General features: G+C 40.8%; 2 protein-coding genes and 1 pseudogene across 2 annotated transcripts; all 3 read right to left on the bottom strand.

The window, feature by feature from the left end:
* Nucleotides 1–1,235: 1,235 nt before the first annotated feature.
* On the bottom strand, nucleotides 1,236–2,363 carry LOC102824720 (actin-related protein T1-like). Its single transcript, XM_006862841.1, has one exon. It carries the CDS (start codon nucleotides 2,361–2,363, stop codon nucleotides 1,236–1,238), a length of 1,128 nt encoding a protein of 375 aa, XP_006862903.1.
* Nucleotides 2,364–7,554: 5,191 nt separating this feature from the next.
* LOC102817756 (survival of motor neuron protein-like) lies at nucleotides 7,555–12,802 on the bottom strand. The gene is made up of 3 exons (XM_006862871.1): nucleotides 12,746–12,802; nucleotides 8,642–9,013; nucleotides 7,555–7,743 (listed from the first exon to the last, which is right to left on the bottom strand). The coding sequence occupies exons 1-3, from the start codon at nucleotides 12,800–12,802 to the stop codon at nucleotides 7,555–7,557; spliced, it is 618 nt and encodes a 205-aa protein (XP_006862933.1).
* Nucleotides 12,803–13,782: 980 nt separating this feature from the next.
* LOC102817379 overlaps nucleotides 13,783–17,489 on the bottom strand; it is a 10,289-nt pseudogene continuing 6,582 nt past the window's right edge.

Here is a 17,489-nt window from a genome sequence, read left to right as displayed (position 1 = left end):
GTGTTGGGAATTCAACTTTCTCTGGATCTCTGCTACTCTTACAATTACATCCTAGTTCTGGCCTTCAGTGTTTTCTGCTCTTAAGCTGCAGGCGATGGAAGTCCCTTCTAAGGTACGTGGAGGCCCTATGCCTTTCACATTTAGTTGATAAATCAACTTCTATTTTACAGTGTTTTTCTTCACAATCTCAATTGCCCAAGTCATACCGAGTCAAATCTAGTATCTGTATGATTATTATTTTCCAGGACTGCTCAAACTATTGATGCATTGCCTCAGTTGGCTTGCTCCTTTAATGGGTCCGCCTTCCTGTGTCACCACCTGTCATAAGGCCATTTTAAGACATATGCAGTTTGATGCTTCAGTGTCCATAAATCCCTGGAGTTCTGGTGTGGCAATGTAGGATAAGCACTGGACTTCTAACTGCAAAGTCTGTGGTTCAAACCGACTAGCCATTTCTTGGAAATCCTTTACAGGGTTATAACTGACTTGGTGTCACTCAACAACAGTTTCTCTTTCATGCAATTTTTTTTTCACATGGTCACACTTGTCATGTACCCTCTCAGTAAGTGTGGTCTCTAACTGACCCTCCTGGTCATACCAAATATGGGTTCCTATGATAGACCCCAGAGTCCTGATGTGGCACTGTGGGTTAATGCACTGGACTGTAAAGTCGGTTTGAACCACAAGGTCCGCAGTTCAAACTCACCAGTCGCTCCTTGGAAACCCCAGGCAGGGTCACTATGGGTTGGAACTGACTCAACGGGGCTTACCAACAAATGCCAGACCCCATTGCTAACTTGTCATCCTGTTTCTCAACAGTGCCTCTCCCAGCAAGACACAACTTCTATTGTTTAGATAGCATTCTTGCTTCAACTCCTTTCCCCAATGCCAATCTTCTCCCACTTCTGATGGAACACTGGGTCAGTTGCAACCACCCAAGACACTTGCTTGCAAAGCAGATTTCCAGGGCCCCTGCTGGAAAGTGACAGGTTTCACTCACAAGGTAAGGATTTCTCAGAAAAAGATAACTTAAGATACACATGGGAAGGGAACGTGGAATAGAATCAACCACTTAAAGATTCACTACCAGGGTCAGAAATCATTTTGGTGCAGTGACAAGAATGAAACAAAGTCAGGAAGGACAAAGCACTTTTTTACTGACGAATGTGCTGAGGCTGGAGGGTGACCTCACTCACCCTTGATGTCTCAAGACTTCAGGTTGCTTCCCGCTATTCTCAGAAGCATTTTCTCTGGATCACAAATGGCCCAAACTCCTTGAATTCAGGAGAGGTGACCCACATCTGCTTGAAGGTACTCAGAGAGCTCATGATGGATGCACCGATCCAGGAAGAGAAACACCTGTCAAGAGAAGCTGTGATCTTGATGGGGGTCCCTCTGACAGCTACTAATTCCAGTTCTCTCAACAGGCGTTCCTCGAACCCAGGGAACAGAGTGGTGCCCCCGGCCAGCACAATCTCTGCTAAAAGGGAGGCCTGGATGTCGGTGTCACACTTTAAGATGCTCCTGGTGACCATTTTCGTGATTCCAGGGCTTTGGATGCCCAGCTGGTCAGGCGCAAAGAGGGCTTCGGGAGCCTGGTGTAGCTGGTCCCCGATGCAGATTGTAGTGCCATCTGGCAGTCTGTACTCTCTCAGGACTTGCCCTTGTTTTCTTAGCTCCTTGTCTGGATCAAAGGCCACATAGCCCAGCTTCTCCTTGATGTCACTCACCACTGCTCTGCTGTATACAGAGGAGTAGGTATGCCCGCTGGCCAGAAGCAGCCGGGACAGGTGCTCTGTAAGGTCCCTGCCGGCCACATAGAGCTTGCTGACAGCATGAGGCAGGGAGTAACCCTCGAAGACTGGGACGGTACAAGTGATCTCTTCTCCACTGTCCACCACCAGGCCGGTGATGCAGGCAGAGGCATAGAGTGCTGCAACCCCATGGTTAGACAGATAGAAGGCAGGCACATTGAAGGTCTCAAACATTACCTCTGCTATCTTCTCACGAACCTGTCTTGGATTCAATGAAGGTTCAGTCATGTGCACGGGATGTTCGTTGGACTTCACTCCCAGATCATACTCGAAAAGATGTTTCCAGAGCTTCTCCATGTAGTCCCAGCCCATGATAAGGCCACGCTCAATAGGAAAATGCAGATTTAGGGTCTCATACTTGTACAGAGCTTCAGTCCCCACGAAGAAGTTCTGATTAGCTCTTGTGGCAAACAAGTCCAATTTTGGATCTCCCACGACAGATCTGATTACGTGGCGGGGTCCAATCTCTCCAGATAAGCCAGCCTTGCAGACTCCAGACCCATTATCAAAAACTACAGCTGGAATTTCTAAACTACATGGAGCAAACATGTTGATAGTATACTCTGCTGAGCTTCTCCAAGTAAACACAGAACACTTAGGCTATTTGGGGACACTTCTGGAAGCTTAAAGGTCACTGGATTCCACAGTCCTAAAACTGTCCCAAGACAGAACTACCAGGATGTACCCAATCCCTGGGAAAACCTCATCCTTATCTGATGGAATTGTCCTCCTTTCACATGGCCCAGGTCCTGCTTCAGCCTTTTCAAGGTTGGTCCTCCCTATGTAACAATGTAACCAAGCAACAGCAGTTCTCAGTGAGCATCAGATGAGCCTTAAAGGGACAGGGCTCTAATTCAGTAGCACACCTGGCTTAGTGAGCTATAAAACAGAAAACCACTAACCATACCTATCTACAGAGACCTGGTGTTGCACTGTGGGTTAATGCACCAGACTGCAAAGCCACTTGAACTGCAAGGTCAGTGATTCAAGCTCACCAGCTACTCCTGGAAAACCCTATACAGGGTCGCTATGGGTCAGAACCAACTCGACGGCACTTAACAACATACCTACCTATTGGTGGCTTTCATAAGCTTGTGAGCCTAAAGCAGAGGCCTAGCCTTAAAACCAAGGGAAGCAATTCAGCTGTGAACTGGTCCCAGAGACCCATGCTCTCTGCTCAGCTGAGCTGCTCTTGGGGGATGATAAACAAAAAAAACTTCTTTTTGCTAAGGGGAGGCACTAAGCACCAGACACACACTCAGGTCAGAGTGGTGATGTTTATAAACCCAGTTTTCACAGACACTCAGATTTTTCTTTTTAGTTTTCCAGAGTACTTGGCATTGTTGTTGTTGGACGACTCCATTGAAATATAACACCCATACCACACAATTCAGCCATATATATAGCACCAAAAAAAGGTTTTTTAGTATATTCATGAATATGTGCAATCATAACCAAAGTCAATTTTAGAACATTTTCATCACCTCAACCCTCTTATCCTTTAAGGTTTTATGTTTGTTTGCTAATACCTTCAGGGCAATTTAAACTTCTTTCTTTAATGCCACTGGCTCTTGATCATATAGAGTCCTGGTGTGGCGCTGTGGGTTAGTGTGCTGGACTGCAAAATCAACTGCAAGGTTGGCAGTTCAAGTTCACCAGCCATTCCTTGGGAACCCTATACAGGGTAGCTGTGAATTGGAACCAACTCAACGGCACTTAACAACAACAACAAATTGATCATATGCTACATCTTGAAATGGTTCAACATTGTACAATTCTTTTTGGTATAGTGTCTCAGTGCATTCCTTCTAACGTCTTTGGATAGTTTCTGCATCATATAATAATCTGTGTATGTTGTTGTTGTTGGGTACCATCAAGTCGGTTCCAAGTCATAGTGATCCCATGCACAACAGAGGTGCTCTGGTAGTGGTTATGAGTTGGGCTACTAACCTCAAGGCCAGTAGTTCGAAACTACCAGCTGTTCTGTGGGAGAAAGATAAGATTTTCTGCTCCCATAAAGACTTACAGCCTTGGAAACCCTATGCAGGGTTGCTATGACTCAACTGACTCCAAGGCACACAACCAACCAACCAACATGTCCAACAAAATGAAACATTGCCCAATTCTGTGCCATTCTCACAATTGGTGTTATGTTTGAGCCCACTGCTGCTGCCACAGTGTCAATTCATATCACTGGGATTCTTCTTTTTCACTGACCCTTTACTTTACCAAGCATAGAATCCTTCAATATCATAAGTTCTACTTGGACTTTTTTCTGTAGTTTTCAGGTGAGAAATGCTGAAAGAAATGCTTGAGAAACCTTTGAGTTTTCTAAGTCTAAGCATTTGTACTTTTCATTATAATACTTTAATTTGTCTTCCAGAGTTTCCCTTTGACATTTTCTGTTCAACTTTTTTCCCTCATTATGCATTCCAATTGCTTGAGGACTAAGGTCTGACCCAAGCCATGGTATTTTCAATAACCTCATATGCATGTGAAAGTTGGACAGTGAATAAGGAAGAACAAAGAAGAATTGATGCTTTTGAGTTATGGTGTTGGAAGAGAATATTGAAAGTGCCATGGACTGCCAAAAGACCCAACAGATCTGTTCTGGAAGAAGTGCAGCCATAGTGCTCCTTGGAGGCAAGGATGGCCATACTTTGTGTCGCATACTTTGGACATATTGTCAGGAGGGACCAATCACTGGAGAATAATATCATGTTTGGTAAGGTGGAGGGTCAGAGAAAAAGAGGAAGACCCCCCCTTACGCCCCCAGCGAAATGGATTGGCAAAGTGGCAGCATCAATGGGCTCAAGCGTGGCAACAATTGTGAGGTAGGCCAAGGACTGGGCAGTGTTTCATTCTGTTGTGCACAGGGTCGCTATGAGTCAGTACCAACTTGACGGCACCTAACAACAACAACCCTAATGTCAAGAGCAAGTTTCAGAGTCTCTTCTGATATGCAGTTTGGCCTTTTCTTCTTTCTTGTCCTGACTTTTTGCTTTATTCGCATATGATGCTCTCGATGTCATACAACAACTCACTTGTCTCTTCAATCATTAGTGTTCAATGCTTCAAATGGTCCTTAAATTCAGGTAGAACACTTTGAATGCTATACACAGAGATCAGATAGATTTCAGAAAAAGATGTAATAACTCTGACAACTACATAGAGTGATTCTAACTGAATTCAGTGAAGTAGATATTTATAAAGTTGAATGACTATTGCTAGAAAATACACTCCAGAGAGTGAATCAGTGACAAGCAAGAAAGAGTGGTTTCTGTCATAGGTCTTATCTATAATATAAATAAATTGGAGGAGTTTCATAAATTCACTATTAGCCAGCCACTTGACAAAAGAGGAACTGATCATTAATATGACAGAATCATGATTCAAAAACATCATCTCACCATACTGAAATGATATACCAAATTGATTTAATTTAATAAATAATATTTCTATACTTGAGAAGAAAAATAGGTACACAATTAGGGGAGGGACAACTTAATAGGCATTCTGCATTCTGACCTAGTAAAACTAACTCAAAATAAGATATTGAGATTTGGACCTCACATTGTCAGAGATATACTGACAACAGGGGACTTCAAAGGAGGAATTAAGGCATTTTAAAAACTGACATACAAAGGATGACTAGAAATTGATTTCTGACATGGTAGCTTTGAGGAGCTCCTCTGAGTGTTCCGCAGTGAAATTGGTGGAAACTATGGCAAGGCACTGGAGGATAAGCACTAGACTGGGAACCATAAAGTTGGTGGTTCAAACCCACCAGCCACTCCTCTGAATACAGGTTACTATGAGTCAGAATTAGCATCCAGATGTGGCACTGCAGGCTACACACTGCACTGCTAGACACAAGGGTGACAGTTCAAACCTACCAGCCACTCCTTGAAATCCTTATGAATCCAAACTGACTAGAGGGCACTTCATAACAACGAGTCAGAACCAATTTCACAGCACCTAACAACAAAAACATAAAACAACAAAAAACAATGAAAGGCTCTGGATATGTTTGAAAGGCAACTGTAGAAGATTTAAGATATTAAGTTGAACTATTGTCCTGATGTGACTCTGTAGGATAAGTTCTGGACTGATAGGTTGGTGGTTCAAACTTACCAATTGAATCAGGAAAACCCTATACAGGGATGCGATAGGCTAGAACCGACTAGACAACAACAGCTCAGAACAAAATAAGTAGCTACTGAATGGTTTCAATCAATAAAAGGTGGGTATCAGGGTTGCATCCTTACACTATACTTATTCCACGTATATGCCAAGCAAATAATCCAAGAAGTAGAATTATATGCAGAAGAAAGTGGCCTCAGGACTGGATAAAAGTTCATCAAGAGCCTGAGCTATGTAAACGACACAACATTGCTCCTATAAATGAAAAAGACTTGGCATACTTACTGATGAAGATCAAATCCATTACTGATTATAGACTTCAGTAATGGATTGTTACCTCAATCTAAAGGAAAATGAAAATCCTCACACCAGTCCATATTAAAACTTCCTCAATGTCTTTCTCTCCTTCCCATCATGTCTTGTATAGCTTTCCAAACCAGGATAATCACTCCAATCAAGGTTGTTATTGTTGTTGCTGTTGTTAGGTGCCATCAAGTCGGTACCAACTCATAGCGACCCTATCACAACAGAACAAATCACTGCCCAGTCCTGAACCAACCTCACAATTGTTGCCACACTTGAGCCCGTTGATGCTGCCACTTTGCCAATCCATCTCACTGGGGTCCTCTTTTTCTATGACCCTCCACCTTACCAACCATGATATCCTTCTCCAGCGACTGGTCCCTCCTAACAGACAATATGTCCGAAGTATGAGAGACAATGTCTGACCATCCTGGCCTCCAAGGAGCACTCTGGCTGCACTTCTTCCAATACAGCGCATGGCACTTTCAATATTTTCCTCCAGCACCATAACTCAAATGCATCAATTCTTCTACGGTCTTCCTTATTCACTGTCCAGCTTTCGCATGCATATGAGGTTATTGAAAACACCATGGCTTGGGTCAGGCGCACCTTAGTCCTCAAACTGACAACTTTGCTCATCAGCACTTTAAAAAGGTCTTGTGCAGCAGATTTGCCTAATGCAATGCGTTGTTTGATCTCTTGACTGCTGCTTCCATGAGTGTTGATGGTTGATCCAAGAAGAATGAAGTCCTTGACAATTTCAATCTTTTCTCTGTTGATAAGAATGTTGTTTATTGGTCCAGTAGCCAGTCAAGGTTACTGTACTATATTTGACTGTGATGTTTCTGAAATCTATGTTAATCTAGGCTAGTTCACCACCACGACGTCTTTATATTCGCTTTTCATGACACCAATTTACTGTTAAGAAATGAAGGCGGTTCTTTTCTACTTCACATTGCACATTCTGGATTTGTCCCATTCTTTTTTTTATGTTGTTATGTAACTTGCGCTTCATCCCCAGTATTCCCTACAAATGGGAAAGTAGAGAGAAAGGTAGGATTAAACTACCCCAGACAACCAACAAGCAAATATTTGTGAGATCATATGTTGACACCATGAAAATTCTAGTGAGCATGTGGAGCAATCTTTCATCTCTAGAGTTTGGCATTGTCTTTAATACTGTTATCACATTACATTTTATATTTTTGAACAGTTCCATTTTTTAATGATTTGTTTTCCACAAACCATGTACAAAAATAAAAAGGTGAGATTCACTTTTTTAGTGATGGCAGACTTACTTCTTAATTGAAATTGGAACAGTTTCCTTCTTTTGATTTTGTCTGAAATCCATATAGTAACCAGTATGATAGCCATGCATGTACCAAGAGATTAACACACTTCCCAGAGCATCAGTGGCCTCAAGAGAATCTGGACATATGGGAGGTGGGAAGGGAGGGGAGATTATAGGTGGTCCAGAGGAAGACTCATTAACAACGTGTGATATGCAAATGATACAATCTTGCTTGCTGAAGGTGAAGAGGACTTGAAACATTTACTGATGAAGATCAAAGAGCACAGCCTTCAGTATGGGTTGCATCTCAATGTCAGGGAAACAAAAATCCTCACCACTGGACCAATAAACAACATTCCTATCAACGGAGAAGAGATTGAAGTTATCAAGGACTTCATTCTTGGATCAACTAGCAACACTCGCGGAAACAGTAGTCAAGAGATCAGACGACGAATTGAATTGGGCAAATCTGCTGCACAGGAACTTTTTAAAGTGTTGAAGAGCAGAGATGTCAGCTTGAGGAATAAGGCACGCCTGACCCAAGCCATGGTGTTTTCAATAGCCTCATATGGATGCGAAAGCTGGACAGTAAATAAGGAAGATCATAGAAGAATTGATGCCTTTGAGTTGTGGTGTTGGAGGAGAATATCGAAAGTGCCATGGACTGCCAAAAGAACCAATAGATCTATTCTGGAAGAAGTGCAGCCAGAGTGCTCCTTGGAGGCCAGGATGGCTAAGCTTCGTCTCTCATACTTTGGACATGTTGTCAGGAGGGAACAGTCGCTGGAGAAGGATATGAGGCTGGGTAAGGTGGAGGGTCAGAGAAAAAGAGGAAGACCCCTAACGAGATGGATCGGCCAGGTGGCATCATTGATGGTGTCAAGTGTGGCAGCGGTAGTGATGTTGACCCAGGATCAGACATTGTTTCGTTCTGCTGTGCATGGGGTCGCTATGAGTCGGTTCCAACTTGATGGCACCTGACAACAACAACAACAACAGCAGAAGGAAATGGAGGTAGCCAACATGATAGGAAGGAAGGGGGTGGTGGTGGTGTGCCATTGAATTTTAGGCCTGACTTCCCAGGTCCCACTCCAGGCACTGGAGATGGTGGAGGTTGAAAAGAGTCCCAGGAAGTAGCTTTACACTTGATGTGATTTGCTTTATTTCCAGGAGACCTGGAGGAGTTCTCACTTTCATTTGTTGAAATTTGACTTTCATTTTCATTTTCTTGAGCATTCTCCTGAGTATTCTGCTCTACATTATTAACTGCTCCAAAGGCTGGTAAAAGTAGATCACACAAATTTTTCTCCTCTCTATTTCCATAAGCAGTGTAAACCACAACACAAGTTTCTCTCTTAACATCAAGTGAAGCAATGATCACTGGGTAAATGAAGCCATCTTCTGACCAAATGGCAGAACATTTATCACCAACTTTCCACTGTTTCAATGGAGTTGTGGTATTCTTGATTAGAAACAAAACAAAAAACTTAACAAAATAGGAATAAAAAGGAAATCCCTCAATATAACTAAGTGCATATATACAAAACCAGCAACCAACATCACTCTCAGAGCAGAGAAAATGAAAGCATTCCTGGTGAACAGGAACCAGGTAAGGATGGATGCCCTTTATCACCACTCCTATTCAGTATTGTGCTAGAAGTCTTAGCCAGAGCTTTACCACAAGAAAGAGAAATTAAAGGCATCCAAACTGGCCAAGACATAATAAAACTCTCTAGTTGTAAATGAGATGATCCTATACTTAGAAAATCCAAAAGACTCAACAAAAAAAATTTCAGACTCATTGAAAGATTCAGCAAAGTGGAAGGGTACAAGATCAACCTCCAAAAATCAGACAGATTTCTTTACAATAATAAAGAGAGCTCTGAAAAGGAAATCAGGAAAACAATACCATTCACAATAGCTGCCCAAAAGATGAAATATTTATGAACAAATCTAAGCAAAGAAACAAAATATCTATACAAGGAAAACTACAAAACTGCTACAAGAAACCAAAAGAGACCTACAAAATGCAAGAATGTACCAAGATTGTGAATAGGAAGACTTAAGAATGTGAAAACTATAGCATAAGTTAAAGCAATCTATAGCTATAATGTGACATTAATCCAGATTCCAACATGATTCTTGAAAGAGATTGAAAAATTAATCACTAAGCTCATATAGAAAGGAAAGAACCTGGATAAATAAAAGATTACTTAAAAAGAAAAACAAAGTACAAGGACTCTCACTTCCCAATCTCAAAACCTAGTACACAGCTTCAGTAGTCAAAACAGTCTGGTACAGGTACAACAAAAGACACATGGGCCAGTGGAACAGACTTGATAACTCAGAAGTAAATCCACCCACCTTTGCTCAGTTCATCTTTGACAAAGGCTAAAACACATGAAATGGGGAAGAGATAGTTTCTTCAACAAATGGTGCTGGCAAAACTGGAAATCCATTTGCATAAGAATGAAACAAAACCCATATTTCATATCATACACAAAAACCTAGAATTATAAAGATCATCAATGAAAAAATAAGAACAAACTTAGGGGCTCTGATGTTTATTGTTGTTAGTGCCATTGAGTCAGTTCCAACACATAGTGACCCTGTATAGGGTTTCTGAGGAGCAGTTGGTGGGTTTGAATGACATTGTGGTTAGCAGTCCAGTTCTTATCCTACAGCAGAACACCAGGACTCAAGGAGGTCTGATACATGGCTTAAATACATTGTCAAACATAACTGAAACCACACAAACATCAAAAGACAAAATAGATGATAGAGACCTCCTAAGTAGACACTTATGTGCATCAAAACACTTCTCTGAAAAATAAAAAAAGAAACCAAAGATTGGGAAAAGTTTTTTTGCCAATGACATTATAAACAAGGGACTACTTTCTAAAGTTTATAGAACACTTCAACTCCTCAACAAATAGACACGTCAACGAAGAGAAAATTCAGGCTGCCAACAAGCATATGAGCTTATGATCAGTAGCCATTAGAGAAATACAACTAAAAACAACAAGATATAATTTTACTCTAGTATTAATAACGAAGTTCAAAAAAAGAGAAAACAACAAATGCTGGTAAGGATTTGGAGAGACCGGGACCCTCCTACATTGCTGGTGAGACTGTGAAATGGTGCAAACACTGTGGGAAAATTTCTCAAAAAGTTGGAAATAGAAATGTCAGAGGACCCAGCAATCTTGCAGCTTGCCATATATCATCTAGAAATAGGAGCCATGATATAAATAGATATATTCATATGTTCAATGCATTCACAATAGCAAAAAAATGTCCATCAACAGAAGATTGGATATATAAACTTTGATACATACAAACAATAGAATACTATGCAATGTTGAAACACCTCATAACATGGATGAACCAGGAGGACATTATACAGAGTGAAATTTGTTGTTGTTGTTATGTGCTGTGGAGTTGGTTCCTGACCAGGGTTTCCAAGGCTGTACATCTTTACGGGAGCAGAAAGCCTCATCTTTCTCCCACGGAACAGCTGGTAGTTTTGAACTGCTGACCTTGTGGTTCACAGCCCGAACCACAATACTGCCACTTGGCCAGTCCATGTGGTTGGGGTCTTCCTCTTTTTCTCTGACTCTCCACCTTACCACATGATATCCTTCTCCAGCGACTGGTCCCTCCTGACAATATGTCTGAAGTATGAGAGACGAAGTTTGGCCATCCTGACCTCCAAGGACCACCCTGGCTGCACTTCTTCCAGAACAGATCTGTTGGTTCTTTTGGCAGCCCACGGCACTTTCAATATTCTCCTCCAACACCATAACTCAAAAACATCAATACTTCTACATTTTTCCTTATTCACTGTCCAGCTTTCACATGCATATGAGGTTATTGAAAATACCATGGCTTGGGTCAGGTGCACCTTAGTCCTCAAGCTGACATCTTTACTCTTCAACACTTTAAAAAGGTCTTTGCTCTTCAACACTTTAAAAAGGTCTTGTGCCTAATGCAATACGTCATTTGATTTCTTGACTGTTGCTTCCATGAGTGTTGATAGCTGATCCAAGAAGAATGAAGTCCTTGACAACTTCAATCTTTTCTCTACTGATAATGCTGTTTATTGGTCCAGTGGTGAGGATTTTTGTTTTCTTGACATTGAGATGTAATCCATACTGAAGGCCTGTGCTCTTTGATTTTCATCTACTACAGTAGGACTATAAAATGGTGCATTTTAAAATGGTGAGGTATGGCATTTCCTCAAAAAGTTGGAAATCGAAATATCATTCAAACCAGCAATCTCTCTACTTGGTATATATCCTCAAGAAATCAGAGCTGTGACATGAATAGATTTCTGTACACATGTTCATTGCAGCATTATATACAATAGCAAAAAGATGGAGACAGTCTAAATGACCATTAAGGAAAGAATAGATAAACGAATTGATACGTACACACAACGAAATAGTACACAATGTTGCATAATAATGATGAATCTCTGAAGTACCTCATCACATGGATGATCCTGGAGGACAATGGTGATTATGCTGAGTGCAATTAGTGACTCATAAAAGGACAAATACTGTATGTATGAGACTGCTATTGTAAAAAGTCAAGAAAAGGGTTTTGTTTTTTGGTTCTTTTTTTGCTAAAAGTAACATTCTACGATGGTTATCAGGTGTGGAAGAGAAGGGAGAATTATTCACTACCTTGAGGGTAGACACGTGTTAACGGGTGATGGAGAGGCAATATACAACAAGAGGGAGATTGGCAGAAGAATGATGAGGGCAGGGGAAGACTGCAAAAGTTAAAGGGAATAGAGGTAAATACTGTCACATTCACAATCCTGAAATAACAGCAATCTATTGGTAGATATATGGACAGATACACAGACTGAACAGGTATGGGAAGGAGAGTGGGAGTATGCTCACAAAATATAAGGTTTTATAGAGGATATGTGTACATGAGTATGTACCTTTGCTAAGCACTGGACTGCAAACCACGAGATCAGTGGTTTGATGTCACCAGATGCTTCTCAGGAAAAAGATGAGCTTTTCTGGTCCCACAAAGATTTGCAGCCTCAGAAACTATACAAGTTGAAATAGACTCAATAGCACATAACAACAACAATGACCTTTGCTGAAAATGTATCTATGACTGTAGGGGAGCATACATGAGACAAAATCATGAGAATGTCTTAAATGTAACCAAATACCTCGGAAGAATGAGTTTCTGGGACTGGGGGTTCAGGACTATAGTCAGGGGACATCATGGTCAATTGACATAACATAGTGCACTAAGACAATGTTCTACACCCTAATTTTTGAGTAGCAACTGGGATATGAAAAGCTCATGAGTAGCCATCTAAGATGCACCTATTGGTCTCTCCTTGTGTGGAGGAAACTAAAGACCCTTCAAATCAATTAGCCCAATGGAATGAAGTGAACATCCGTCTCAATGACCCTGAGACCAGAAGAAGTAGATAGTGTGGTGCCCAGCTACCATTATCAACTGTTTTAGAAAGGATCACTTTAGATGGTCCTAGATAAAATGGGACAAAATGTGGAACAGAACTCAAAATTATAAAGACCATGCTAACTGGTCAGAGAAAGACTGGAGGAACCTGAGACTAATGTCCCTTGGTCACTCCTCAGGTTTGGAAACAACTCACGCTTGTGGTTCAATTTTCAGTCAAGCTGTAGATAGATAGGTATATTCAGGAGACAAAAGCACTAGTGAGGTATGCACACCACTCGAGTTCACAAGGGCAACTGTTACCTAAGGACCAAATTCAGAAAGTTGGGAAAGAAGGTGGAATGAAAACAAGAACCATAAGAAGGAAGTGGGATAACTGAGGTCACATGAGGGGATTGCAATCATTGAAATGAATGAAGTTTACGATTGTCAAACCTAGAACTGATCGTTTGTTCTATAAACCTTCACACAATTTACAATAAAAAGATTTTTTTTTTTCAACAAATCAACGTTTTTATTTGCGCGGCCAATCTTCATTTGTACTCTTTGCAACTTGACTGGAACCCTGAGACAAGCTCCAAGCTTTGTTGCACAGGGAATAAGAACTCATTGCCTTCAACAGCCACTCCCACAACACCTAACATGAAATGGATGTAACAAAGGACAACACCACAATTGGAGTTACTAACTTCCACCATTCAACATAGTTCAGGACAGTGTCTGCAGGGTTCAGCTGAAGAGGGGGTAAACGTCAAAAAAGAGGGTCATTCTGCTGTTTTATAATGTTGGTGGCTTTAATCCATATTTCTTTGCAACTTCTGTCTGCGCATGGGCAGCAACACAAAGTGAATATAGATGCGCCATTTCCATTTCTGACTTGTCCAGATTGATGGCTTTGTTGAATGTGACAATGGCTTTCTCCATGTTTCCTCTTTGCACTTCGATAGTCCCATGGTCTCACAGGCAAAAACACATTTGTTGTCAATTTCAACAGCCTTGCTGATATGCTCTGAGCCATTATCCAGATCTTGCTTCCACTGAAGTTGAATTAAACCTTTAGGAACATATGTTGTGAATTATCTGGGTCCAAATCAATGCATTTATTATACATTTCATCAGCTCTGGTAGCGTAGTGGTTACGAATCGGGCTGCGAACCTTAAGGTCAGCGGTTCGAAACTACCAGCTTCTCCGCGGGAGAAAGATGAGGCTTTCTACTCCCATAAAATTTACCCCCTCGGAAACCCTGTACAGGGTCGCTATGGGTCGGAACCGACTCGATGGCACTTAACAACAACAACAACATCAGTTTTACCAAACTGTTATTGGTCTGTTAAGGCCTGGGCATATAGTCCATAGGCTTCAGCACACCTTGGAAATTTTTTTATGACTTCTTCAAAACCTTTCATAGCTGCTTGATTTGTGAAGAATTGTTTCCCATATATGCCTGGCAATGCAAAACATTTCTGAGCTTGTGCCAGAGCAGAGTCAGGTCTTAATCTAATACATTCATCAAAATCTGCCACTGCATCTTCAACTTGATCAAGAAGTATTTTTAGCTGCCCTCGGTGGTGGTACATATCTGCATTCTGAGGATCAATGTCAGAAGCTATGTTAAAACCCTGAGTAGACAGCAAAGGTTCCTGCTATTGCATGTACATGCTGCCCCTCTTGATGAGAGAATTTGCTTGAAGCTTTACATTGGCTTCCTTCAAACTGATGACCTTATCTAAATCTGGTTTGGCTGCATTGGCATTACCAATAAGCAGATAGAAGGTGGCTCATAGTAACAATGCTTCTGCCATGTATTTGCCTTGAGCATCTATTTCTTTTGAGCATTCACTTAAGATTTTATTATAGTTTTCTTCTTGGCCTTTAAATATCCAGAATTTGCTTTTACTTCTAATGCCTTCCTTTCTTTGTCTTTGTCTTCATCAGACTTCTCTCCTTTATTCATGGGCTGAGAAATGATATCAGCCATGAAAGAACTGAAGTAAGATTTGATAAATTGTGGAGATGGCATCAGAGGTTCACAATTCTTATATTTATCTTTGGCTTTCTCTTTGCCCAGAAGTTTAAGAACTTTATCAGCTAACAACATGCTTTGTTGATTTGGAACCCTTCTAACAGACAGACAGCCCTCACATCTTCTAAACATTCCTTCTTATTGTCTACCTTCTCATGGGCTTTTGTATATCTAAAGGGTACTTTCCCACATTTGGGGTTAAGTTCAACAGCTTTTGTACAATCTTGTGTCACCTCTTTCTTTTTGCAGTTGTTCAAAGGCAGCAGCTGTGTTCTGATAAAATTTGGAAATGTCAACGTTCTGTGTAGGGCACAAACTGATAGCTACAGTATAACACTCAATGATTTGTTCATATTTTCCTGCTGTGAAGTATTTGTTGCCTTTGTTCTTGGCTGCTTGGGCTCTATCAAGAGAGTTAGTTATGTGGTTTGTTAGGGAAATTAACAGGTCAGAGGTGTTCAGAGCACAATTCTTCCAGTCAGGAAATAATAAAAAGATTTTTAAAAAACAAGAAGAATACAGAAAAAATACAGAGGAATCACTGTTCCAAAAAGAATTGGTTGACAGTCGACCATTTCAAGAGAGAATATATGATTAAAAAAAAAAAAAAAAAAAACCACTGGAATTAAAGGCAGAAATCCAAGCAGCACTAAAGGTGTTAGAGCAAAAAAAGGCTTTAAGAATTGACAGACTACCAATTGAAATGATTCAATAAACTGAGGCACTGCTGGAAGCACTCACTTCTCTATGTCAAGAAATTTGGAAGACAACTAGTTAGTTACCTGGCCAACTGATGGGAAGAGGTCCATATTTGTGTCTATTCCAACAGAATCTGGATATTATCAAACCGTATTATTAAAATCACAAGCAAGTAAAATTTTGTTGAAGATAGTTCAAAAACTGTTGCAGCAGTACATCAAAAGGGATCTAACAGAAATCCATGCTGTATTCAGGAAAGGATATGGAATGAGCAAGATCATAGCTAATGTCAGATGGCTCTTGGCTGAAGGCATAGAATACCAGAAAGATGTTTACTTATGCTTTACTGACTATTCAAAGGAATTCAACTGTGTCTATATTATTCTTTTTAATGAATCTATAATTATATTTGGTTCATTTGGGGGTAGAAGAAATAAGTGCAATTATGTGAAGTGATGTTTTTTTAAGTTCAACCATCCTCTCTCCCCTCTTACTGAAATGTCACTTTCTGCCTACAACTGGATTAACTTCTCAATGGGTAATTTAAATTTATGTTTATTAATGTACTCTCTTCAAGGTGACTAGCACCAGTCTAAAGGACTGTAGAAGTTGAAAGACCTGCCAGTGACTAACACGCTCACTTGGTGTTATTTGGTTGCAATTGTGATGATTACAAGTGTGGATTGGAAAAAAATGTGAAGGTGTGAATAAAAAAAAATTACTTCTAGTATTTATAGTTCAACCAAACCAAATCCACTGCTGTGGAGTCAATTTATAGCAACTCATAGTGATTCATAGCAGATGCATAGATTTCCAAGGCTCTAAAACTTTCCTGGAGCAGAAAACCTCCTCTTTCTCCCTCAGAGAGGCTGGCAAATTTGAACTGTTGACCTTGAAGTTAGCAGCACAATTTTTAGCTCACTATGTCACCATGGTTCCTTGCAATTATGGTTTATTGTTGTTAAGTGCTGTCAAACTGGTTCTGACTCATAGCGACCCTGTATAGGGTTTCTGAGAAGTGGCTACTGGGTGTGAACCTCCAACTTTGAGGTTAGCAATTCAATGCTTATCCTACAGTGCCATACCATGGATGTTTATTTTATTTTACTGGAGAGGGGAGAGGTAGGCAGGAGTAAGGAAAGGGTTAGGGTTAGGATTATGGCTAAGTCTGGCCTAGGACTAGGAATTCATTTAGTGTTAGGAATAAGGGGTGGGCTAAGGCTAAGAACAAGGGTTGGTTTATTTTTAGGGTTATAGTGAGGCTTCAAGGTGGCAGTTTGGTTAGACGTGTAATGAGGAGCTCCGTCAACAACAACATGGAATACCGGGCCAAGAGGGCTCATGAGATGGTGTTGGAACTCTGAAACAAATATAAAGGTATGTTTGGAGGATCAGAGGATCAGAGTGTTTACAGCTGGGGAATTTGCAGGAGAATCCAGAAATCCATTGTTTTCTGGATCAAGACATTCGGCTGTTCCCAGAGCTACCATCTTGGGAGAGAATATCTTGATTGTATCAGGATAGATAGTATCAGGAGAGAACATCTTGATTGTATTTTGATTATATCAGGATTGTATCAAGATTGATATAGAAATTTAAAGTAACAGTATCGACATAAAACCAAACGGCCACCACTCGTTTGTCTGTTGTGCTGTGGTGGTCTGAGTTGCTATGACTCTGAGGGCTCTGCCACCGGTATTTTAAATAACCAGCAGGGTCACCCATGGTGGACAGGTTCAGATGAGCTTCCAGACAAAGACA

Source organism: Chrysochloris asiatica, unplaced genomic scaffold (genome assembly GCF_000296735.1).
Source record: "Chrysochloris asiatica unplaced genomic scaffold, ChrAsi1.0 scaffold00051, whole genome shotgun sequence".
In the NCBI taxonomy this organism is placed as follows: Eukaryota; Metazoa; Chordata; class Mammalia; order Afrosoricida; family Chrysochloridae; genus Chrysochloris; species Chrysochloris asiatica.
This window is presented reverse-complemented; position numbering and strand designations above follow the sequence as displayed.